This window comes from Loxodonta africana, chromosome 3, assembly GCF_030014295.1.
Source record: "Loxodonta africana isolate mLoxAfr1 chromosome 3, mLoxAfr1.hap2, whole genome shotgun sequence".
NCBI lineage: Eukaryota > Metazoa > Chordata > Mammalia > Proboscidea > Elephantidae > Loxodonta > Loxodonta africana.
In genome coordinates, this window is record NC_087344.1 from 72,615,740 (window position 1) to 72,640,272 (window position 24,533).

A 24,533-nucleotide genomic window follows, 5' to 3' on the forward strand; every position below is an offset into this window, starting at 1 on the left:
TGGGAACGTGGTAGTTGTCTAGCTACGTGGTTGTTAGTTGGTGCGCGGTAACGTGTAAATACTAAAATGCTACTTTTTCTTGGGCATGTATACTGTCATTAATCCCTCCCTACATTCCTGGCCTCTAGTCCTAGTTATTTTGGGAGCTTCCATCAGCGTGGCCCAGCTTTTTTCTCTCCCAACCTAGTATTTTCCTCCTTAGTAACAAAGTCCAGGATGGGGCCCTGTGCGAACTACTGGGTTTCAGCCTCCTTCTCTGGCAGCCTTGTAGCCTGGTGCTTGAGATCGCTGACTTTGGAATCAGACAGCCAAGGGCTGGAATTGTAGTGCAGCCATATTACTCACTGTGTGACCTTGTGGGCAAGTCAGGCAACCTCTCTGGGCCTAAGTGTACCTATCCATCAAATATGGGGATACTAGTATCAATATTTTAGGCTGTTGGGAAGATGAAATGAGGTAGTTGTGTGCAAAGCACCTAGTATACAGTGAGCATTCAATTAGCTGTAATTACTAACATTTGTGAAATGAGGGGTTGATCTTTTCTGAGGTCTGTTCACCCCGTCCCATTGCACTCTGTGATACCCTCCATGTAACCCTTGCCACTATGCTCTAATTATCAGTGTTCCAGTCTCCGCCATTAGAATGGGAACTCACTGAGGGTCCGCTGAAGAGAGTCATTTCTAAATCTCTGCTGCCGGTACAGGGCCTAGATGCTAGGTGAGGGTTGGTTGAATGAATGACTAAAGAAATGAATGAACAATTCTGACTGCTGTTGTTACTTGCTGCCATTGAGTTGGTCCCTGACTGATGGCGACTTCATGCTCAATGGAACGAAACACTGCCTGGACTTGCGCCACCCCCTTGGTTGTTTGCATATCAGACCATGTGATCCATAGTGTTTTCATTGGCTGATTTTTGAAGTTGATCACCAGGCCTTTCTTCCTAGCCTGTCTTAGTCTGGAAGCTCTACTGAAACCTGTTCAGCATCATAGCAACACAAAACCTCTACTTGACAGATGGGTGATGGCTGCATATGAGGTGCACTGGCCGGGAAGTGAACACAGGTCTCCCGTATGGAAGGTGAGAATTCTACCACTGAACCACTACTGCCCCCACCCTGACTGCTAGGGTCCTGAAAATAAAAAGAAAAGAGACTCAGGCACACTCAAGATTTCCTCAACAAAACAAAACAAAAACAAAAACAAAACAAAACAAAAAACAACCGGTTTAAGAGACCAAAATTACAGGAAACAAGTACAAAAGGCTAGTGGGCAGGGCTACACATTCTTAAAGTGTACAGGTTGCCTGGGAGGCCCAGTTCACAGAGACAGGATATGAGGGAAGGGGTGATGGGGATCAGGGACAGGGGAGACCGGGAGGAGCCTCTGGCATTTCTGGGGCTAGGGTGGTTTTTAGCTTAATGACCTGAACCCCTCTTCTACACAGCCCAGGCCCTTCCGGGGGCAGGCCCAGATGGGGCAGTCCCAGGAAGCCCTAGAAGCCTCCCGTCCCCTCCATCCCATGGACCCGGAGCCCCTGTAGCAGGGGAAAGTCGAGCAGTGGCCCAAAGATACAATCGTCCTCCTGGCTTGGGGATGGGGGTACTGGGGCCCCCAGAGGGCTGGTCTGGAACCAGACGTTCTCATAGGACTTGGGGCTGGGAGTGAGCTCCCCTAATAGAGGTTGTGTGGAGTCGCAGCGGAGGTAGTGCCCTGGCCCTGGGCTTGTGGGGCTGCCCAGCACCTGCCCATAAAGGACCTGGTCACTGGTGCTAGACTGGGGCTGGGGCTGGGTGGAAGCTTCTCTTGGTCCCCCCTGGAGCACATAGGCCTGGACCAGGGTCGGGAGGCCACAGGTCCCCGAGGTGTCACTGGACTCCCAGGGCCCTGGCTTCTTCTCTTCCTCCTCCAGCACCGTGATCTTGGCTATGGGGGGCATTCCGGGGTCCCGAAGGCTTGGCAGCTGGAAGGTCTCCTGGACACAAGGACATGGGGTGAGGAGATGGTGCATTTCAAGATGTCTGCCCTAGCCACTGCCTTTTCCTGAGTTGGGCCAGTGGTGGGATCATTCCTGCTGCTCTCCTGGAACTCAAAGGGTTACACTTCCAATGCACCTCTTCCCTGCCTGACACATGCTGAGCGCTCTACAGACTCACCACAATGACTCTTTCCCACAATCTTGGGATTAGTCCCAGTTCACAGTGAGAGGACTGGGGCTCAGACTTACAGAGCAGGGATTCAAACTCAGGTCTGTTTCACTCCAGAGGATCTTGGTAGGAATTGCTGGGAGGGCCCAACTCCTTGTCCTCAGAGGGGTCTCCCTTCACTTTGGGCCTGGACCAACACCTCCACCCCACTTCCCTCTCCTTGCAGACTTCTCACCTCTGCCATGATGGTGGGCACCCAGGCACTCAGGCTGCTGTGGGCTGGGTCTGGGACACTTGGCCAGAGGTGATTCTTCCTGCTGGAGGAGGGGGCAGGTGAGGGCTGGGCCCAGCATATCTCTCATCTCTCTGTCCTTCCTCCCACTCACCCCCAGTGGTTGAAGGGACACCCCTTAGTGCAGAGAGGAGAAGGTGGAGGGTTGGGACTCCCAGACATGGCCCCTGAGTCCTGGAGGGCTGGGAAGGACTTAGATAGGCTTACCTAGGTCTGCAGTTCCCTGTGGGTAGAGGAAGCCAAAGGTGGGTGTCGGTTCTTTCAAAAGGACTCACCTGGGACTACAGCAGAGCCAGGCAGCCCCACAGAGAGAGATGAGCAAGAGCAGAAGGCCAAACAGACCCAGGAGGATGTACACCTCGAACTCCTCTGGCGTGAGGAGAAAGCCAGAAGAGGTTAGATTGAATGTGTGTAAGGTCTCCTCCCTCAGACTCAGGATCCCTCAGCAGATCTACTCTCAGAACAGGGGGGCACCTGGGGCACCCTCCCGGCAGCCGTCTCTGCTCAGTCCCCGTGTCCCCTTACCGAGGGCCAAGGTCATCAGGGTGAGGCCTGTATTGTTGGTGGCTCCAGCCCGGCTGGTGGCCATGAGGTGGACATGATACAAGCTGGCAGGCTCCAGGCCATGGAGGACAAAGCCCCAGGAAGAGGCATTCAGGACGGTGGCTGGGGGTTGGGGAGCACGGTCAGCCTAGGCCTAGATGCTGAGGCCTCGGGCTCCCTTCATGGTTCTTGAGCACCCCCTCCCCCGGGCTTTCTGGGATAAACTCACAGAAGGACTGCTTCTGAGTGTTGGTCCAGAAGATGGTATAGTGGGTAAGGGGGCTCTTCCCCAGCTCAGGGGCCTCAGGCACCCACTCAAGCTGGGCCCAGGTCTTGCCAATGTGCTTCAGATGCAGCTCTGGAGCGCGGGAGGGGGCTGCAGGAAGAGAGGTGCAGGGGCTGTCAGGAACCGGGACAGGGCAGAGAGCCCCCTTTGACCCCTGTGTTCCAGCCCGAGACCTGAGAACTGGGATACACTGAGAGGTGGATGAGAAAAGAGAGTGCAAAGGGACTCCTGCCTAATTTCTACTTGCTTGATGGTCTCATTTTCTCAGGAACTTTGTTTGAATTCCATCTATCACTGTATCTGAGTGGTCGATGGAATTAAAAAAATCCTGGCTGTGGCTGAGCCAGGATCTGAACCCAGTTCTGTTTGATTCCAAAGCCTCACTACCCGATTTCTGCCAGGACTGATTTTGTCTTGACTCAATCTGATTTCTATCACTCGCCCTCTGAATTTATGCCAGGTTCTCTGTCTAATTTCTATCTGATGTGACACCTGATTTCTGTTAGGGCAATTGTTTGATTTTTGCCAGGCTTGTTTCTTGAATTCTGCCAAACCCACTGCCCAATTTCTGTCACCCCACCACGTGACTTTCGTCCAGCTGCTTTTCCAGGGGTCAAATGTAGGGGTAGTCTTAGGATTGGGAGAGAACTCTTCTCCAGGGCCAGAGGTAGGGAAGGAAGGAAATGTTCCCTCATATTCCTGATTGTTGGGATCTAGGCAGGCCTTGGGAGAGGAGGAGAGGATTCTGGGAAGGGGCCTGGTGGCTAACAAACCCTTCTCTTGGGAGTAGGCATAGATGTGCTGGGAGGGTCCCGTGGTGTCCTGGTACAGCGGGGTCACAGTGATCTCATACAGCTCAAAGGGCCTGATGTTCTCTGTAGAGAGAAAGTGGGGTAGGTGCTCTGGTTAGGGGCTAATCTTTGCTGATGGTCAGGAGTTAACCTCAGACCTCTAGTCAGGGCTAACCTGGACCTCATGATGTTGGCCTAATCTCTTCAATCTTTTCTTCAGATAATGAGGACCAGGGAAGAAAAGTATAAGCAAGAGCTAGAAAGGTGGCAGGGTCAGGACTACAGAAAGAGAGGATCAAGTTAGACTGTAGGAAAAACCTCTTGATTCTGAGGAAAGTGAAGGATCCAGACAAAACAGATAAATGAGACCTCATAAAAATGAAATGCTTCTGTTCATGAAAGGACTTTATCAACAAAGTGAAGGACAATCTGCAGACTGGGAGAAAATTTTCAGGAACAAGATACCTGGTAAGGGTCTAATTTCCAAAATATACAAAAAACTTCTCCAGTTAACCACAAAAAGACAAACGACCCAATAAAAAAGGGACAGAGGACTTGAACAGACATTTCTCCAAAGAGGATATTCAAATACCCAAGAAGCACATGAGAAGATGCTCAACAGTGTTAGCTATTAACTCAGTGCCATCGAGTCAATTTCGACTCATAGCGACCCTCTAGGACAGAGTAGAACTGCCCCATAGGGTTTCCAAGGCTGTAAAGCTTTATGAGAGCAGACTGCTACAGCTTTCTCCTGTGGAGCAGCTGGTGAGTTTGAACCGCCGACCTTTTGATTAGCAGCCAAGCGCTTAACCATTGTGCCACCAGGGCTCCCATCCATTAGCCATCGTTGTTGTTGTTGTTAGGTATCATCGTTAGCCATCAGGGAGATGCAAATCAAAACCGCAATGAGATATGCTCTCACTCCATTAGAATGGCAATGGCCAACAGAACAAAGCAAAGCAAAGCAAAGGAAAACAAGCAAACAAACAAAATCCCAGAAAACAACAGATGTTGGCAAGGATATAGAGAAATTGGAAGCCTCATCCATTGCCGACGGGAATGCAAAATGGTACAAACGCTGTGGGAAAGTTTGGCAGTTCCTCAAAAAAATTGAACACAGAACTCCCACATGACCCAGCAGTCTCAATCCTAGGTGTGTACCCAGGAGAACTGGCACCCACACACCAGCATTCACTGCGGTACAATTCACAATAGCCAAAAGGTAGAAACAACCAAAATGTCCATCAACAGATGGATGGATAAACAAAATGGTATATATATATATATACACACAATGGAATATTACTCAGCCATAAAGAAAAATGAAGTCCTGAGACATGCCACAACATGAACGAACGTTGAAAACATGCTGAGTGAAGGAAGTTACTCGGAAAAGGACAAATACTGCATGATTTATCTTACACGAAATAAGCAAATATACTGAAACCAAAGACTATTAATGGTTACCAAGGAGGGGGAAGAAGGGGGCATGTGAGATTTTTGCCTAGGGAGCACTGAGTTTGTGTTAATGGCAGTAGAATAATTTGGAAATGTTAGTGAGAATGGTTGTACACCATGAACATAATCAATGTCACTGAATTATACATGTAGAGATTGTAGAATTGGTGAGTGTTTTGTTGTGTATATTCTCACCCCAATAAAAAAAATTTATGGATCCAGAAAGGCTGGGGAGCCTGCTAGGATGGTTCAGACTGTCCGTTGTCAGACAAGCACTGCCCTCCTTCTCCCCCACCCCCTTGCCCCCCACCGACCTGCCCACACCCAGGTCTGCCTACCTTGTAGCAAAGTCCCTGTGATGCTCCCATTATGTTCCATCCTCCAGGTTTTATTGCTGCCACTGGGGCTGGGAGGACCTAGACCCCACTCAATCACATAGGCCTGAGGCTGGGGGCTGGGAGGCTCCCAGCCCACCCAGAGGCTGTGAGGATCTCGGGCCACAGCATGGAGTCTGGCCAGCGGTGGGCCTGGAGACAGAGTAGGAGACAGTGGAATGAAGATGAAGGAAGTGCAGGCCCTGGAGTCAGGAGCCTGGGTTCAATCCTGGCTTTGCTACTTACAAGCTGGGGGACCTTGGGTAAGTGAACATCTGAGCCTCAGTTTCCTCATCTGTAAAATGGAAATGATAAAAGTTCCTGACTCACAGGGTTGTGGTGCGGTTTAAATGAGATGATGCACAGTGCCTCAGGTAGAGCAGTACTTGATATTAATACTAATCAAACCCAACTAAACCCGTTGCTGTCAAGTCAATTCCAACTCAGGGTAACCCCATGTGTTGTAGAACTACTCCATAGGGTTTTCTTGGCTGTAATCTTTGAGGAACCGGATTGTCAGGTCTTTCTTCTGTGGAACTGCTCGGTGATTTGGACTGCCAACTTTTAGGCTAGTAGCCAAGTGCAAACCATTTGCACCACCTGGGGACCTGTTGTAATAATAGAACTAACTGTATATGTTGTTGTTACGTGCCATTGAGTTGGCTCCAACTTATAGCAACCTTATGTAGAACAGAACAGAAAGTTGTCCTCTGCCATCCTCACAGCTGTTGCTATGTTTGAGCCCACTGTTGAGCCATCTTATTGAGGATCTCCCTCTTTTTTGCTGACCCTCTACTTTATCAAGCATCTTTCTCCAGGAATTGGTCTCTCCTGATAAAACCTGATAACATGTCCAAAGTAAAGCAAGATGAAGTCTTGCCATCCTTGCTTCTGCGGAGCATTCTGGCTGTACTTCCTCCAAGACAGATAGATTTGTTTACTCTTCTGGCGGTCCATGGTATATTCAATATTCTTCAGCAACACCAGTTTGAGTGCATCAATTCTTCTTCGGTCTATACGGACTTCGGTATGTGCTAGGCACAGTCTTTGATGGATGTTAATTCATTGAGTCTTTTAACAGCCCCATGAGGGAGGTACTATTATTGTCCCCGTTTTATCCATGAGAAAACTGAGAGACATAGAGAGGTTAAGTTACTGGTCTATGGTCACCCAGCTAGTAAGTAGAAATATTTGCTAGTATGGCTATGATTATGATTGTTATTGTTACTGTTAGTCTCACCTTGTGAGGACTTATGTTCAGGGGATCCTGGGTGGTGACTGATCCCCTGAGAAGGAGCAATTAACTCAGGGTCCATGTTCCAGCTGGAAAAGCTTAGAGCTTTCTCTCCCAGCTTCCTTGGGAGAATGGACTCTCTCTCTCTTTCTCTGTCTCTCTCTCTCTGTGTGTGTGTGTGTAGAAATCACCAGTTTAACTTGGTTCTGGCTAATGATAATAATAATAATAGTTAACACATATCAAGCAGTTATTTTGTGCCAGTGTGAAAGCAACATCTGGGCCTGTCTGACCTCCTCTAACTTCACAAGGGGGAAGGTGAATCAAGATCAACAGCCCAAGGCTGACTGCAATGAGGTGGAAGCCAGACACATCTCCTGTCTTCGCCATCTTTACCAATTCTGACACCAACGGTCCCTCTTGTGGCACTCTCTACTTCTCTGCTGAGTTTGATCATTCATTGCAATGGCCACACGGAACTCACTTATTAGGGAAGTAACAGGTTACAATTCAGGTTCGGGAACACTCAAGGATACAGTTCTTCCGTCAGGGCAACCTCTTCCTAGCCTTGCGTGCAGGCACACCTCTCCCTGGCCCTAGACCTCTGTCCAAAGACACTCTGCTTTCTCTTTTCGCAGGCCTGGGCCGGGAAGCCCACCTTGCAGTCTCCTGCTGCCGGGTCTATCCTGCCACTGTTTTTCAGTGTCTTCGGGGTTACAGCTCTCTCTCCCTCTCTCGGTCTCCTGCTTCCAGGAGCTTCTCAGTGCAGGAATCCTGGGTCTAAAGGACATGTTGGCTCCTGGCTGTTTTTCCTTGGTGGTGGGATCTTCTCTGTCCTGCCTCCGGAGTTGCTCATTTCAAGTCTAGCGGGATGGCAAAACCGACCAATCCCTTTGGTGGGCCACAATTACCCTATCACACAGTCCTGCCCCATCGCTTCGATGGGAGTTACAAGACCATGGCTAGAAAGGCCACAAGCAAAAGTGATCTATCATGCCCCAACCAGGCACATGTCTTAAATCATTTAAGTCCTCACAATGAGGTAGGCACTGTTATCATCTGCATTTGCTAGATGAGTAAACAGAGGTCCAGGGAGGTTAATAACTTGCCCAGGTCACACTGTTAACAGATGACAGAACTAGGTTTGAACCCAGGCAACCTAGCCTCAGAACTCACATGCTCAATACCAACGCGCTCTACTGCCTGACAGCTCCCTTTACCTCTGCTCTCCATGAAGACCACCGGGACGGGATGAGAGGTCCCGCCTGTGTTATAGGCCACGAGGACCACCTCCTGGGCTTCTGAAGGCAAGTGGAAGGTGCAGGTTAACTCCGTGGTATTGCAGAGGGTTAGGACTGCCCCAACCTGGCTTGAGGGTCTCCAGGAAACCAGATACCCATGGATCCGCCCACTATTTTCCTCCAGGTGCATTGGCTGTAGTAGGAATAGAAGGGAGAGATAAGGAGAATGTACAGATTGTCTTGAGTGGGGGAGAGCTTCTAGGTGGATGGATCACAGAACCCTCCCTCTACTCCCCTGTGCCAGGTCCTAGGAGGGAGGCAAGGAAGAAGTAAGCAGGCACTTAATTATTCACTGAATGGACCCTTTGGGGGCATGGGTGAGTCCTGCCTTGTAGGCTCTTCCAAAAGGACAATTACCATCTTACTAGGCACATGCAAATGAACCAAGCCTGCCAGACCTATGGGATTCCTGAGCCCGAGCTTGCAGGACTCTGTCTGGGTTGGAGGAGGTCTAAGGGGTGGAGGGATGGCCTTTAGAGGGGGTCACCTTCCAGAACAGCTGCACATCCATAGTTCTAGGGTCCAGCTTCCTCTGCCGCCACCACGTGTCCAGTCTGATGATGGGGGCTGTGGTCAGAGTCAGAGGAGAGGGTGCTCACCAGGGGTCCTGGAGGCTGGACTGGGTGCAGAAGGCTGCCCTAGCACCTCACCTACTTACCCCGTTCTGCGGTGTTCAGCTCCAGGCTGGGACTCCAGTCACTCCAGTGGCCTGGCAGGGGCCAGCGGATGCATCGCATCTGCAGGGTGTAGGCTGTGGCTGGGAGGAGGCCACAGAGCTTGTGGTGGAGGGTACAGGAGGGCAAAGGGGCCACCTGGTGGGGGGTGTGGCTCTGAGCCTGGATGCCTGGGTCCTTCCAGGGCCAGCTAGAGCCCACCCATACCCTTTCCTCAGTCACCCCCACTCCGGCACTTGAGGTTGCACCCTGCCTTACCAGGGCCCAGCTGGCTTCTCTTAGCCGTGGCTGGTAGCGCAGCTCGCACTTCTGTTCCATGAACAGGCTTGGCTTCCATGACTCCCAGCGAAACCACAGACAGTCTGGCTGGGCTGGAGCCACCTCAGGGCTGGGGTCCAGGGCCTCCAGTGTGGGGGGCTCCAGTTTCACTGCAAGGAAGATAGTTGTTAGAACGGCTTCCTGTCCCACCCTATAAAAGAATAGGGCTCCTTAACTCCCGCTTGTCTCTGTCTGTGGTTGCATTTTCCTCCCTGGGTCTCCATTCAGGGAGTCTCTGTGTGTTTCTCTTTCTGTATGTGTCTCTGTACCTCTGTCAATTCACAACTCCACATTGTTTTGGGTCTGTCCCTATGTATACGTGTCTCTGTTTCTCACTAGGTCTTCATTTCATGCTTGCCCCAGGGATTTTGCACTGGTTGTTCACTCTGCCTGGGACACTTTCTCCCCGTATATCCACATGGCTCGCTCCCTCATCTCCTTCAAGTATATCTGTGCAAGTGTTACTTTTTCATCGAGCCCTTCCCTGACCATCCTATTGAAAGAGCAACTGTCCCCCAATCTGCTCTCCCTATCCCCCTTCTCTGCTTTAACTTCCTCGTCACACTTATCCTCGTCTGGCGTTCTGTTTTATTTATTTTGCCCACTAAATTGTAAAGTTCTGAGGGCAGGATCTGGGATGTTTTGTTCACTGCTGTATCCACAACACCTACAAGAGTGCCTAGTACATAGTGGGTACTTCAAGAAATTAATTCTTTGTTGAAAGAATGAACGAATGTGTCTCTTTGCCTCTGGGTCTGTTCCACACCTCTTGGTCTATCTCCATTTCTCTATCTCCACCTATATCCCTGTTGTCTCTGTCTCTTTTCTCTGTCTCTATCTCTGGGTCTTCCAATGTCTCATTGTCTGTTACTGGGTCCCTGTTTCCCTTTCGGTGCCTCTCTGGTTCTGTCCATTTTGGGGGTCTCTCCTTGCCCCCACACTCAGAGTCACCCACCGAGGTCCATAGGATGAAAGCACAGCTTTGGGGACTGGCTGGTCCCCAGCGCATTTTCTGCCTGCACCCAGATGACCAGACTCTGGTACAACAGCAGGTGTTTGCGTTGGATGGCGCAGCGACTCTGCCCAGCCTCAGGCACGCATTCCTGAATGGGCTCCTCTTGGGTCTGGCAATTGTCCCGGCTCCTGCCAACAAGATCAGGCTTGGGTGCCACGCGGAGAAAAAAAGCACAGTCCTACCCATGCCCCACCCCAGGGCCCAAAAGAAGGGGGCCGAGGCAGGAAGCCCCCACTCACTTGATGCTCTTTAGGGTGAAGTTGGTGGGCAGATGCGGTTCTGGTCCTGGCTCCCACTGGCAGATGAAGCTGTTGATTGTGAGGTTCATGAGGCAGGACAGGTTGTACGGTGTCGGGGGAGGATCTGTGTGGGGTGGGGAGAGGGTGAAGACTTTGGTTGGGACCAGTCAGAAAGCTCTGGCTGGGACCAATTGGCCTCATTTTCTTGCTGTGAATGGGTCCCTCTGGGATCATCTTGTCTAGTCCCCTGTCTCCATACAATGTGAACCTGGAGGGTCAGGCCTGGGGAAAGCCAAGTTGTAGGCATGGAAAGGGACAAGCATCACAGGACCCCAGCATCCTGGTGACCCCCCCATCTCCAATTCTCCTCACTCTAGACCCGTTTGTCAGTGACATTGTAATGTCTGGGTTTTCAGCCTTGTTCTCTCATTCATTAGCCATGTGATCTTGAAGTTAATTAATTGTTCTGTGTTTCAGTTTCCTCATTTGTAAAATGGGAGTAATAGTAATATACCTACCCTCAGGGTCATTGTGAACGCTAAAGGATTCATTGCACATAAAGTACTTAGAACGGTGCCTGGCACATAGTAAGTGCTATGTAAGTGTTAGCTGCTAGTATTACTGATTCTTAAACAAGAACCTTGGTGTGTTTTTTTCTTCTTTCCTTCCTCGCTTTCTTATGCCTCACCTTTGCACAAACCCTATCCTGCTCAGTTTGAACTGAGGGCTGAGACTGGGATGGGAGAGAAGCTGGGAGCAAGCCCAGCTAGTAGAGAATGTTTTCCTGGATACGCCCTCTTATGGCCAAGGAGTTGGGCTTGTTGTTACAACACTGGCTTTAGAGCCACACTGCCTGATAGAAATTTTGGCTCCATCCTTATTAGTATGTAACCTTGGGCAAGTCACTTACCCTCCCTGAGCTTCAGTTTTCTCATCTGCAAAATGGGGCTAATAATAGTACCCACTGGTAGGGAAGATTGCTTGGTAGAATGCCCATAAAGTGTTTCTTTAGCAAGTATTGGCAAATATCTTATTAGTATTGGCAGGAGGACATTGGAGGCAGAGTGGGTGGATGGCTGGAGGGACTTACAGCCTGCCTGCAGCTCAACTTGGTCAATGATCTGCAGGCTGTTGCCCCAGAGCAGACAGCAGGAGAGATGCGCCTGAGTGTGGTTGAGATGCGGCAGGGTAATGGTGGACTTCCTGGTCCCATCGGGTAGGCGCTGCTGTTTCCCCCCAGGTTGAAGCTCTGATTCCAGTTTCCACAGAATCTCTGACTCCGGGTCCAAGTGGTTGCAGTTCTGGCCAATGACACAGGAGGCTGTGACAGGATCCCCCAGGCGGACGATGGGGTGTGAGAGGCTGATGCGCCCACACTCCGCAAGGCCTGGAGTGGAAGAGAATAAGCCATGGGTGACTCCTCTGCCTGGCAGAGCTGAGCTATCAGGCAGCCTGTGTAGTGCCTCAGTCACTGAGGCATGGGGCTAGAATGGAAAGGATTGCATGGGGGCTGGGAGAGGCTGTTGGGGTGAGATAGAGAGTGATGTACTAGAAAATGTTTAAAACCAGCTATTCAAGGGAAAACAGACCCTGATTTGTAGTGTGTGCCACTGTCCATAGGGCAAATACTCCTACCATGGCCAATTTCAAGCTATCAATCTGAAATCACTGAATGTGGAGTTGGGAAGAGGCGTGCATTATTGGTTCTTGCAAGCCAGAGCCAGCATACCGCCAAATAGACCAGTTCCCTCCCCAAGGATGGTGAAAGCAATAGTTAGAATGACAAGCATCTTGCAGCCACAGTAAGCTTTTCAAAACTCAAATCTGATTGTGTTACCCAATCTTGACCAGAACACTTCTTAACCAGTGCACCATTGCTCTGAAAGGCAGCATGGGGTGGTGGATAAGTGGATGTGGATAAGAATGTGAATGTTGGAACTAGACTGCCTAGGTTTAAGTCCTGATTCTATCACTTGTTAATTATGTGACCCTGGTATATTGTGGAGGTTTTCTGTGCCTCAGTTTTCTCATCTGTAAAATGAGGATAAAAATGGTCCCTTTTACCTTACTATTGCTGGTAGGATTAAATGTGTAAGGCACTCAGAATGGCACCTGGCATGTATTTAAGTATTTACTGTGATGGTTAGGATAAAGACTCAAATCCTTCACATGGCCCTTGTGCCTTGGTGCCTAACTCTCTCAGTTTCTGACCATCTGCTGTCATATCCAGCAGCTCTGGCCTTCTTGCTGTTCATTGAAAATGGCATGATCTCTCCAATCTCAGGATCTTTGTACCCACTGTTCCTTCTTATTCTGAGGGCAATGGGTTTGGTTTGGAAACCCTGGTGGCACAGTGATTAAGAGCTACAGCTGCTAACCATAAAGGTCAGCAGTTCGAATCCACCAGATGCTCCTTGGAAACCCTATGGGGCAGCTCTACTCTGTTCTATAGGCTTGCTATGAGTCAGAATTGACTCGATGGCAATGGGTTTGGGTTTTTTTGGTTCCTTCCTGAGTTACTTTTCTTCCTCTCCTTCCACCTTTTTTCACGTGGTTAACATTTAATGTCTTGGGAGAACCAGCTGTTGTTGTCAGGTGCTGTCGAGTGGGTTCTGATTCATAGCGACCCTATGTACAACAGAGGAAAACACTGTCCTATCCTATGCCATCCTCAAAATCGTTGCTATGCTTGAGCCCATTGTTGCAGCCACTGTGTCAATCCATCTCACTGAGGGTCTTCCCCTCTTTTGCTGACTCTCTATTTTAGCAAGCATGATGTCTTTCTCCAGCGACTGGTCCCTCCTCACAACATGTCCAAAGAACTTGAGATGAAGTATCAGCATCCTTACTTCTAAGGAGCATTCTAGCTGTACTTCCAAGACAGATTTGTTCGATCTCCTTCAATATTCTTCTCCAACACCATAATTCAAATGTATCAATTCTTCTTTGGTTTTCCTTAATCATTGTTCAGCTTTCACATGCATGTGAGGTGATGGAAAATACCATGGCTTGGGTCAGTTGCATATTAGTCCTCAAGGCGACGTCTTTGCCTTTTAAAAGGCGAAAGAGGTCTTTCGCAGCAGATCTGCCCAATGCAATACGTCCTTTGATTTCTTGACTGCTGCTTCCATGGGTGTTGATTGTGGATCCAAGTAAAACGAAATCTTTGACAACTTCAATATTTTCTGTATTTATCATGATGTTGCTCATTGGTCCAGTTGTGAGGATTTTTGTTTTCTTGATGTTAAGGTATAATCCATACTGAAGGCTGTGGTCTTTGATCTTCATCAGTAAATGCTTCAAGTCCTCTTCACTTTCAGCAAGCGAGGTTGTGTCATCTGCATGTCGCAGGTTGCTAATGAGTCTTCCTCCAATTCTGATGCCATGTTCTCCTTTATATAGTCAAGCTTCTCAGATTATTTGCTCAGCATACAGATTGAATAAGTATGGTGAAAGGATACAACCCTGACCCACAGCTTTCCTGATTTTAAACCATGCAGCATCCCCTTGTTCTGTTTGAACAACTAAGTGTTCTGAGCACAATCAAGTGTTCTGGAATTCCCATTCTTTGCAATGTTATCCATAATATGGTATGATCCACAGAGTTGAATGCCTTTGCATAGTCAATAAAACACAGGTGAACATCTTTCTGGTATTCTCTGCTTTCAGCCAAGATCCATCTGACATCAGCAATGATATCCCTCGTTCCAAGTCCTCTTCTGAATCTGGCTTGAGTTTCTGGCCATTCCCTGCTGATATACTGCTGCAACCCTTTTTGAATTATCTTTGGCATAACTTAATATCATGATATGAATGATATTGTTCGATAATTTCAGCATTCTGTTGGATCACCTTTCTTTGGAATGGGCACAGATAGGGATCTATCCCAGTTGGTTGACCAGGTAGCTGTCTTCCAAATTTCTTGGAACCAGACTAGGCCCTTACTAATCAGACAAGGGCAGGATTCCATAATTTCCCAAAGCTCTTGTTATCCTTAATATTTATAGAGGCATACGATTATTTGCTTGTCTATCTCTGCAGCTAGACTGTACATTTGGCTAGGCCAGGGACCTTGTCTGTTTTTCTCATTACTGTTTTCCCAGCGGCTGGCACAGAGAAAGCCCTTGGTGAATATTTTTTAAATACGTAACTCAGTAAGCACTGCACTTTGCCCTCACTGCCCTAAGAGGTGAAGCAACTTGCCCAAGATCATAGAGCAAGACTCTCAGCATGGGGCTCCTACTGCTTCATAAATTTAGAACTTCAGGCTCAAAGGAAGCTTTCAGATCTGTTTACTTCAAAACTCCACCTGAGGCTGCGTTCTCTACAGCAGAGCTTGGGTGGCCTGTTTTTATATGGCCTGTGAGCTAAGGATGGAGGTTAAAGGATTACAAACACCAATAAGAAGAACACACAACAGAGACTCTATGTGGCCTGTAATGCCGAAATACTGCTATCAGACCAAGTTTGCCAACACCTGCTCTGCAGCATCCTGAGGTCAGTCCTGGCCTCAGCCTACATACCCCTGGAGATGGGAAGCTCATCATCTCTCAAAATAAGAGTTTCCATTGTTGGAGAGCTCGGCTTGTGCTTCCTTATTTCAGGATGAAACTTGCCTCCTTGTGACTTCCACTTCAATCCCTTTGCTCCTGCCTAGGCTGCACAGGACCCAGAGGTTCCTTCTGACAGCCCGACAGAGATTTGCAGATACGGTTTGGGTCCCTCCAGTCTTTTCCAGGCTGACCAGCCCAGGTCCTCTCACCGTTCCTGATCAGTGGTGGTTTGCCTGATGGGTGGGAGCTCAGCTGCCCCACATCTGTGATCTAGTCTTGAGCTTCTTAGGGTTCTCTAGAAATCGCAGGAGTGGTAGGGTGGGCAATGTGGGGAAATGATTCCATCCCTCCCCCGCCATAACTCCCTCTCCCCACCACGCCCCCCCCCCGGAACCACACTCACTTCCAGGGAGCAGAAGGACGATCAGGGCGGCTCTGGTCAGGCTCCAGGCACCCAGCCCTGTCATAGTGCCAAACTTGGTGCTCACCTGGAAGCAGAGGGGATTGAACAAGAGCTTGGGCTTTGAAATCAGAGCTGACCTTAATCCTTGCTCTGCCACAGTGTGACTTTGGCCTGGTTACTTGACGTCTCTGAGTCTCAATTTCTTTGTCCGTAAAATGGAGGTAACAATAGTGCATACTGCACAGAGCTTTGGAGGAAGACATGAAACGATACATGTCAAGGGCTTAGCACAGTGCCTGGCACATAAGAAATGACCCTAAGTGATAGCCCCTGTTGTTGTCATATCTGCCTTCCAGGAGAGAGCAGGGAAGGGAACAGCAAGGAACAACGTTCTTTCCCTCTCCCTTCTGTGTTAACCAGGCTCCCCCAGCCCCCAGAAAGCATAACCTGAGGCAAGGGCTTGCTTGCAGGTAGTTTATTTTAGAAGATTCCAGGAACAGAGTAAGGGAGTGGGGAGAATGAAACAGTGGAGGAGGAAAAACCACACAAGATTACGTTGTTGAGCTTGTTATCTCTGAGGGCAACTGGGGCTTGGTCCTGCTGGGACCTTCTGAGGAGCCATGTTCACCCAAGAGACAATTTATCCCTTTGCTGGGAGGGAGGATGGGAACATTTACCCAAAGACTCCTGCCTCTCCCTGGTCAAGGGAGGCATCGACTCCCTTGCATTTCCCGATTGTGTGTGCATGAGTCCCAAGCAGGTTCTCCTAGGTAACCAACCCGTGCCAAGGGCATCAGAGATGCTCCCTGGGAGAAAGCAAGAATTCCTCGGATGGAGGGAGGATTCATTCCAGTCTCAGGAATTGTGCAAAGGGAGGCCACTAGGGTGGGCAGCTTCCACCTGTCCCCACTTTCCCCTCTTTTTTTCCCAGCCTAATCCCCCTATCCTACTTCCCTTGGGGTTGTGGGGCCAGACACCTGATTTCCCAGCACTAATTGGTGCTCTTAGTGGCAGGTCAGTGGGAATCACTAGCCAGCCTGTAGGTACATGCGTGAGCATATACATGTGGGGGTGTCCCAGCAGAGAGCCCCAAGTGGCCGAGCTGATACCCTGTACTCAGAAGGTAGAAAAGCTAAGAGAATCGTTTTCTCTCGCTTCCAAATAGAGGTGTGACTAAGAGCTCCCCAGACACTCAAGGCTGTTCCTGCTTGCAGGGGCCTCACCATGATCTTCAGTCTGTCCAGATATGTTACGGTGTCAGGATACAGGGCAACCACCAGCCTATAAGTCATGACTGTGCACCTTAGTAAAAAAACACCCCTTCCTCTGGGCAGATGCATACACATGCTAGGACTCACAGCTTGGTGACTGGAAAACAGGCTGGATTTCAGTCTTCACTTGCCCCTTAGCTGGGCACCTTTGTGCAGTGAGAAACCTGAGCAACTGTCCAGACCATGCCCGTCTACCTGTCAGTAGTTGGCAACCCCTTCCCCACCACAATGCATACACTGCTTGGGGAAGATTTTGCCTCCTAGGTACAGATTTTGGGACACTGGCTCCCACCTCTGTATGTTTTTGATCATGCCCCAGCCCTGCTGCCCTAGGGAGGATCAGCTTCAGGCCCAGCTTATGCCCACTGAGGCACCATCTCCTTCCCCTCCACTGGCCCCTGTCTAGAGTGGGCAGCTAAACCCCAGGCATCCTCCCAATGGCATCAACCCCTGGCCCCCCGTGGCAGCCCTGGGTGCCCACCACCTCAGCTGAGTGGGAGCTGAGGCCTGTTGGAGCATAGTCCCCCATTCTGAGAACAGGATGCGAAGAAATGGGAGTCCAGCTCTGAGCGAGACCAATTGGTCTGAACTCCAGCTCTCCCTCTTACCTGCACAGTTACCTTGGACAAGTTACTTCACTTTTCCGAGTCTCAGTTTCCCCATCTGTGAAAAAGGGATAACAATAGCACCCATCTCCGAGGTTGATGTAAGGATGCAATGAGATAAGCTGTGACGAAAGCACATATCCTGTGCCTGGCATGGACTAAGCACTTAATAGCGTTAATTATTTTTTCATGAACCATAAAGCAGACACCCCCTCATGGGGCCCAGAATGGTTTAACGTCCCCCGCTCCTTCCCAGGCTATGTGGTCACAGCTTCTTGGGACTGCCAGCTTGTTTTTTCTGTCACGCTGCACAGTTTCAAAGCCCCATTTCTGGGTCTCCTCCTTCTAGTCCCTTGCTCCTTCCTGACAATTGCACCTCACTCTCTCCCTTTCACTCTGGCCACCTCCCCTGGGATCCCCAGGTGCCCCTGACCCTTTGTCCTGGCTCACGGGGTGCTCCTAACCCTTTCTGTCCTGGTTCATCGGGTGCTCCCTGGTGTCACCCCATCCCACTCCCCTCTTTGTTCCCTTCTCCCCTCACTCCCATCACTTACCCCTCCTCTCCTTCTCAACCACTTAGCTTTCTCTCCCCTGGGCTTTCTACTACTCTCTGGGAAGAGGATGGGTGGGAAGGAGGGGCTGGGAAAAGACAGAAGAAGGCCCTCCCAGGTGTGGTTCAAAGAGAGAGAGAAAGGGAGAGAGAGGGAGAAAGGGAGAGGGAGGGAGGGAGAGGGGAGAGAGAGAGAGGGAGGGAGAGAGAGAGACAGGGAGGGAGTGAGAGGAAGGCAGAGAGAGACAGGGAGAAAGGGAGGAAGAGAAAGAAAGAGAGAGGAAGGGAGAGGAAAAGAGAGAGGCAGAAAGAGTAACAAAGTGAGACTGAGATGGAGATCCACACACAGGCTGAAATGACAAGAAGGACTCATGGAGATAAAGACTGAGGCCTGAGAGACACTGGAGACCGAGACCGAAAGATTACTGACCAAGAGAGAGAGACTGAGGCACTCAGAAGCTGAGAAGCAGTCTGATATCTGATAGAGTTTAGGTTTCAAGAGACAAAGGGCAAGCTGAGAGACAAAGAGAGAGGCAAAGAGAGGGTCCAGGAGGGAGACACAGAGAGAAACTCAGAGTGAAATCGACTCAGAGAGGGTCCGAGGGAGACAGAAACGGATAGTAAACTATGGAGACGGAGACAGGGAGAGGCAGAGGGACTACTCACAGACACCCAGGTTCTGAGAGAGAGACACAGAGGGAGGGCGATTATGTTCGTCCCTGAGCCCAGCTTCGTGTCCCACAAGAGATATTTGGCTTCTTGGGACTTCGCTGATGTACCCCACCCTCCAAAAAAAAGAAGGCTGCTGCATCCTTGGGAAAAGAGATGCAATGTCCAGGGCTCCTGACTCCAAGGAATAAACACTGAAGGTGGGGTCCTTGGCCCCAGGCCCAGGCCCCCCGAATATAGGAACTTGGCAGAGCTGGAAGGAGTGGACCTGGGACTCCAGGTCCCCATCAAGCCCAAGACTCAGTCCCTCCCTGGGGAGCCCCTACTCACGCTGGAGCTGCTGACCAGGCACCCACCAGGCCTCACTGGTCTCTCCTCTCCCCTTCAGGGCAAGTTCCTGAAAACAGCTGCGGTCCTGCTCTCTCCCCCAGCCCTGTCGTTAATGGCTCAGCCTCCGGACAGGCAGGGGCAGGGGATTGCAACACCTGCCCAGCCTCCCTCCTTCTCTCCCTTGCGCCAAGGGCACAGGCAGCCCCTTCCTCCCAGGAAGGAGCCTGGGAGGGAAACTGGTGAGGCCCAGGCAGCCTTCCTGCCTTGGGGGGTCTTAAAGGGGCTGAGGAATGTGGCAACAATGTCCCCCTGCCTCCGGATTTCCTGAGTTCAAAGCTTTGAGGCTGGGGAGGGCCTGGGCTCCAACCTTGGCTGGGTACCATCTCCATGGCCCCTGGCCTGGGGGAGCACCATGTGGAGACGGGCCCCGGGCTAAAAGCGTCACTCAGCCCTAAACCCCTTCTAAGCACTATCCTGGGCCCTGCTCCCCACAGTACTCAGGAGGGCATCCGGAAGTTACAAGGGTGTTCATAACTCGGTCCCTTTGTACTCTCTCCTGAGTATGAAGAGTCACTACAGCTTCTCCTCCGCCACTCAGAGGCCAAGGCAGAGGGAGAAATGGGGGCTCTGGGGACAAGACAAGGTGGTGCCCTGCTCAGGCACAGAGTTTTCATATGTTCACCAAAAATTAGTGTAACATTTTCCCCAATGATTCTGCTACAGGGAACTTTAAAAATGGAGTGAAATAGACTACACTTAGGACTTTTGTTATCTAAATGCACGAATCCCCTGTGATTGTTGGTAAATAATTTTCTGTGTGCTTTTCTGAAGAAGATTCATGGTGTTCTTAGTTATTGGCACCATGACCAGATTTGCAGAGTGTCCATAACACAGGAAAGGTGGGCTTCCAAGTCTGGTATCCTGGGGCAGACCTGGACTGTGGTTCTGGGTCCAGGTGGAAACCTTCAACTGCCTGCCACGAGCTCCCGGGATGTCCCACAGGCTCCGCACAGGTGCTCAACTCTGCCTTTAACTCATACTTTTAGCAGATCCCATTGACTCCTCTTTCAAAATATAACCAGAATCCAGGTACACAGGTATTCCCTGTAAAATTCTTTCAACTTGGCTCTATGCTTGAATATTTTCATGATAAAATGTTGGAAACAATATAAATACCACTTAGATCAATACCAGCCCAGCCCAAGTCACACTTATCTCTTGCCTAGATCGTTGAGGTAGCCCTCTTTCTGATCTTCCATTTCCATTCATCCTTGTCACCCCATTGTCTGTTGTTCTTTCAGTAGCCAGTGTCAAACAGGTCAAATATAAATCACATCATGTGGGGCTCTGCCCTAAGCCCTCAATGACTCCCATCTCACTCAGAGTCAAAATCAAAGCCCTTTGAATGGTTAACCAGGCCCTATACAACATGTGCTCTGTTACCCCCCTGACCCCTCTCCTATTACTCTCCTCCTTGCTGCTCTGCTCCAGTTACTCTATTTTTCCTGCTGCTCTTTGAACTTGTCAGGTTTCCTCCTGCCTCAGGACCTTTGCACTTGCTGTTTCTTATGCTTGGATGCTTTTCTCCCAAATAGCTACATGGTTCCCGCCCCTTCTTCCAGTCTTTGCTCAAATATCACCTTCTCATCCAGATCTTACTTGACCAGCCTGAAAAATAATTGAACCCCCACTTCCTATTTCTCTTCCTGCCTTTTCCCTCCATACCCCTTTTCACCATCTGACACTGGCTGCCTCCCCTCGCTAGAATGGAAAGTCCATAAAGGCAAGAGTTTTTGTCTGTTTTGTTCAGTGCTTTATCCCCAGTGTCTACAACCCTACAACATAGTGGGCCCTCAATATGTATTTGTGGAATGAATGATTGAATGAATGAATTGTCTCCCTGCTTCACGAAACCTGCCCTCTTCCCATGGCTCATCTTGGTAAAATGCACCACTATCCGCCCCCCACCCCCAGTCGCCCAACCCAGGGACCCAGGAGTCATTCCTCATAGCCTCTTCTCCACACTCCCACATCCAATTAGTTCTTTTTCTAAAATCGTAATGCTCTTTTTTTATTGTAGTGTACATACAACACCACATAAAGCATTTCATCAATTTCGATATGTACACTTCAGTGACGTTGATTACACGATCAGTTTTTTAATGAAGGAGAATGAACCCTTTGCTGGTCCTTCAAAAATATGTTCCGAGAGCCTATTATGCAGCAGGCAGAGGGATACATGGTGAGCGGAAGCAGTTTTAGCTCCTGCCTTTGTGGAGCTCTCAGTCTTGTCAACAACTCTGAGATTCATCTCCTTTCCTTGCCTCCTTCAGACCTCACCATCTCTCTCCTGGACGAGGCACAGCTGTCGGGCCAGGCTCCCTGCTCTGGGCTGTCTCTCTCCCTTCATCTGTCAGCACCCCGGCCAGCGTGAGCTTTCCCACACGCACTGCTGACCATGTTGTCCCGTTTCCTTGAGGCCCTTCATCACATCCTAACTCCTTAACGGATGATCACGGTACCCCACGATGTGGCCCTGCCTCCTCCCCTGCCTCAAGTGCCTCTGTTTCCTCAGATGCCATGCAAATTTGCTTGTATTTCCCTGGCTGCCTCAGGCTCTGGAGCCCCTTGGTGCATTTGTTTTTGCTGATCCCTCTGCCTGCTATGCCATCCCTGTCGCCCTGCCTGGCCGAGTCCTGCTTCCTGACCAGCTCAGGCAGCCAGCCTGCGCTGGGCATCTCTCCTGGCTTCTGTACTGTGAAAAGTCTGGGTCAGTTGCCCTCCCTCCTCTGCAACCCTGCAGTACTGTGGAAGGCTGCTGGCTGTCTGCCTTCTCCATTAGACTGGGAACCCCTGAGGGCAGAAACTATGTTTTCATTGCTGCCTCCCCAGCCTCACCACAATGTGGGGCACACAGGATTGCTAGTTACCGTCCATTTGGCTCTGACTCAGGGAGACCCCTTGTACAACTGAAATGTTGCCTGGTCCTGTACCATCTTCTTGATCATTGATATGCTTGAGTCCTTTGTTGTGGCCACTGTGTATTTTGAATGCCTCCCAACTTAGGGGGCTCATCCTCTAGCACTATTTTGGATAATATTCTGTTGTAATGTGTGGGGTTTTCACTAGCTAATTTTTGGCAGCAGATTGCCAGGCCTTTCTTCCTAGTCTGTCTTAGTCTGGAACCTCCACTGAAACCTGTCCACTATGGTGATTCTGCTGGTGTTTGGAAAACTCGTGGCACAGCTTCCAGCACCACAGCAACAGGCAAGCCACCACAGTACAACAAACTGACAGATGGAGAGGATACTCAATGCATATCTATTGGGTTGCAGGATCTTGGAGAAGTTGTTTTCTCTCTGTAAGCCTCAGTTTCCTCTTCTGTCACAGGGATAATAACGCCTTCCAGGAATTGTGTGAGGATTAAATGAGCTATTGGAAGTACAGTGCCTAGTGTGGTGACCAGCACATAGCAAGAATTCAATAAAATTGCTTTCCTTTTTCCCCTCTGCACAAGTCAATATTTCGGAGCAAGGTTTTAGTATCTAATTTGTGTGCCACCATCCACTGAGGGCCTGTACCAGAGAATGAAGCTGTGGCAGCTGAAATGAAAGTTAGATTTAAGGAAGAACTTTGTGTAGGGAAAGGCATTAGAGACTAGGGAGTCCATGGGTGGTGCAAATGGCTAAGTGCCTGGCTACTAACTGGAAGGTTAGTAGTTTGAATCCACCCCAAGAAGCCTTAAAAGAAAGTCCCGGAGATCTACTTTTCTGAAAGATCATATAAAAAACCAAAACCAAACCCAGTGCCATCGAGTCAATTCTGACTCATAGCGACCCTATAGGACAGAGTAGAACTCCCCCACAGAGTTTCCAAGGAGTGCCTGACCATTGAAAGCTCTATGTCGTTTTACTCTGAAACATGAGTTGGAATGACTCAAGGACATCTGTTTTTTCTCTAAATTGAAAAAAAAAAAAAAAAAAGATTTTTTTTTTTTTTTTAAATAAGCATGTAAGGAGGTTAAGAGCGTGGGCTGAGGAGTCAGACTGCTTGGGTTGGAATCCTGGTTTTGCCACTTGCTAGCTGTGTGACAGCGGACAAGTTGTTTAACTTCTCTGAGACTCAGTTCATCATCTTTAAAACGGGGATAAAATAGCATCTGCTTCATAGGAAACCAGTGAAGTAATGCACGGATAGCTCATGGAACTGAGCCAGAGACACAGTAAGGGCTCAATAAATGTTTACTATGGGGAGCTCAAAGGCAGGAGACAGATGTGGAGTCATCCCCTCTGCCCACGCCCAGTATCTGTTTCGTGAATACTTCCTCCTCCAGCTCGCCCATGCCCCAGGCCCCTCCTCCATTAGAGGGTAGACTCTGGTGGTTGGAAACCCCAGTCAGAAATCCCTGGGGTAGGGAATGCCATTCTCAGCAGCCTAGCCACTGAGGGACTGATTGTTTCTGTTATTGACTGTGACGTGTGGGGCTGCTGGATGGGTCAAGGAGTAACCTGTTCCTGGGGAGGGGCAGGGCAGGGCAGGGCAGGGCAGGGCAGGGCAGGGCAGGGCAGGGGCGGGTGGACCAGCCAGGGTAAGTGTTCAGAAGTGGAGGCTGTGTGCTTTGTCTGGAGTATAGCAGTCGACTGAGATTGTGCAAACAGGTCATTGTGCAAACCTGCCCCTGTGTGTGACCTAGATTGTGCAAACAGGTGTTTACTGGAGGCTGTCACGCTTGGGCAGGTCACTTACAAAAAGCAACTGACCTGTTGACTCAGAAAGAAATCAAAATCTGGGCACTCAGTTTTTTCTGAACATACTCTGCACTTTCTGCCTCCCAGCCTTTGCTCAGGCTGTTCCCTCTGCCTGTAGCGCCCTCCTCCACCTCCATAGCTGCTTGTTGGAATCTTACTCATCCTTCAGGGGTCAGGGAAAACACCATTAAATCTTTCTCCATAAACTTTTTTTTTTTGATTAATTTTTATTAAGCTTCAAGTGAACATTTACCATTCCAATCAGTCTGTCACATGTAGGTTTACATACATCTTACTCCCTTCTCCCACTTGCTCTCCCCCTATTGAGTCAGCCCTTTCAGTCTCTCGTTTCGTGCCAATTTTGCCATCTTTCCTCTCTTTCTATCTTCCCATCCCCCCTTCAGTCAAGAGTTGCCTACACACTCTCCAGTGTCCACCTGATTTAATTAGCTCACTCTTCATCAGCATCTCTCTCCCCCCGACTGACCAGTCCTTTTCATGCCTGATGAGTTGTCTTCGGGGATGGTTCCTGTCCTGTGCCATCAGAAGTTCTGGGGAGCATTGTCTCTGGGATTCCTCTAGTCGCAGTCATACCATTAGGTATGGTCTTTTTATGAGAATTTGGGGTCTGTATCCCATTGGTCTCCTGCTCCCTCAGGAGTTGTCTGTTGTGCTCCCTGACAGGGCAGACATCGATTGTGGCCAGGTACCAACTAGTTCTTCTGGTTCCATA

General features: G+C 49.7%; 1 protein-coding gene across 4 annotated transcripts; it reads right to left on the reverse strand.

The window, feature by feature from the left end:
* Positions 1–27: 27 nt before the first annotated feature.
* CSF3R (colony stimulating factor 3 receptor) lies at positions 28–19,177 on the reverse strand. 4 transcript variants are annotated; one of them, XM_064281737.1, is made up of 18 exons: positions 19,053–19,177; positions 17,507–17,561; positions 15,628–15,712; positions 15,195–15,519; positions 11,762–12,058; positions 10,672–10,795; positions 10,373–10,560; positions 9,358–9,527; positions 9,084–9,237; positions 8,913–8,992; positions 8,345–8,558; positions 5,855–6,043; positions 4,041–4,142; positions 3,211–3,357; positions 2,964–3,104; positions 2,714–2,807; positions 2,382–2,463; positions 28–1,974 (listed from the first exon to the last, which is right to left on the reverse strand). In XM_064281737.1, exons 4-18 carry the CDS (start codon positions 15,238–15,240, stop codon positions 1,495–1,497), a joined length of 2,508 nt encoding a protein of 835 aa, XP_064137807.1. In that variant the 5' UTR covers positions 15,241–15,519; positions 15,628–15,712; positions 17,507–17,561; positions 19,053–19,177; the 3' UTR covers positions 28–1,494. The 4 variants fall into 4 exon arrangements, with proteins under 4 accessions (XP_064137807.1, XP_064137805.1, XP_064137806.1 ...); XM_064281735.1 differs by lacking the exon at positions 15,195–15,519 and having other exon boundaries at positions 17,519–17,561; positions 19,053–19,176; XM_064281736.1 differs by lacking the exon at positions 15,195–15,519 and having other exon boundaries at positions 2,382–2,460; positions 19,053–19,176.
* Positions 19,178–24,533: the final 5,356 nt, after the last annotated feature.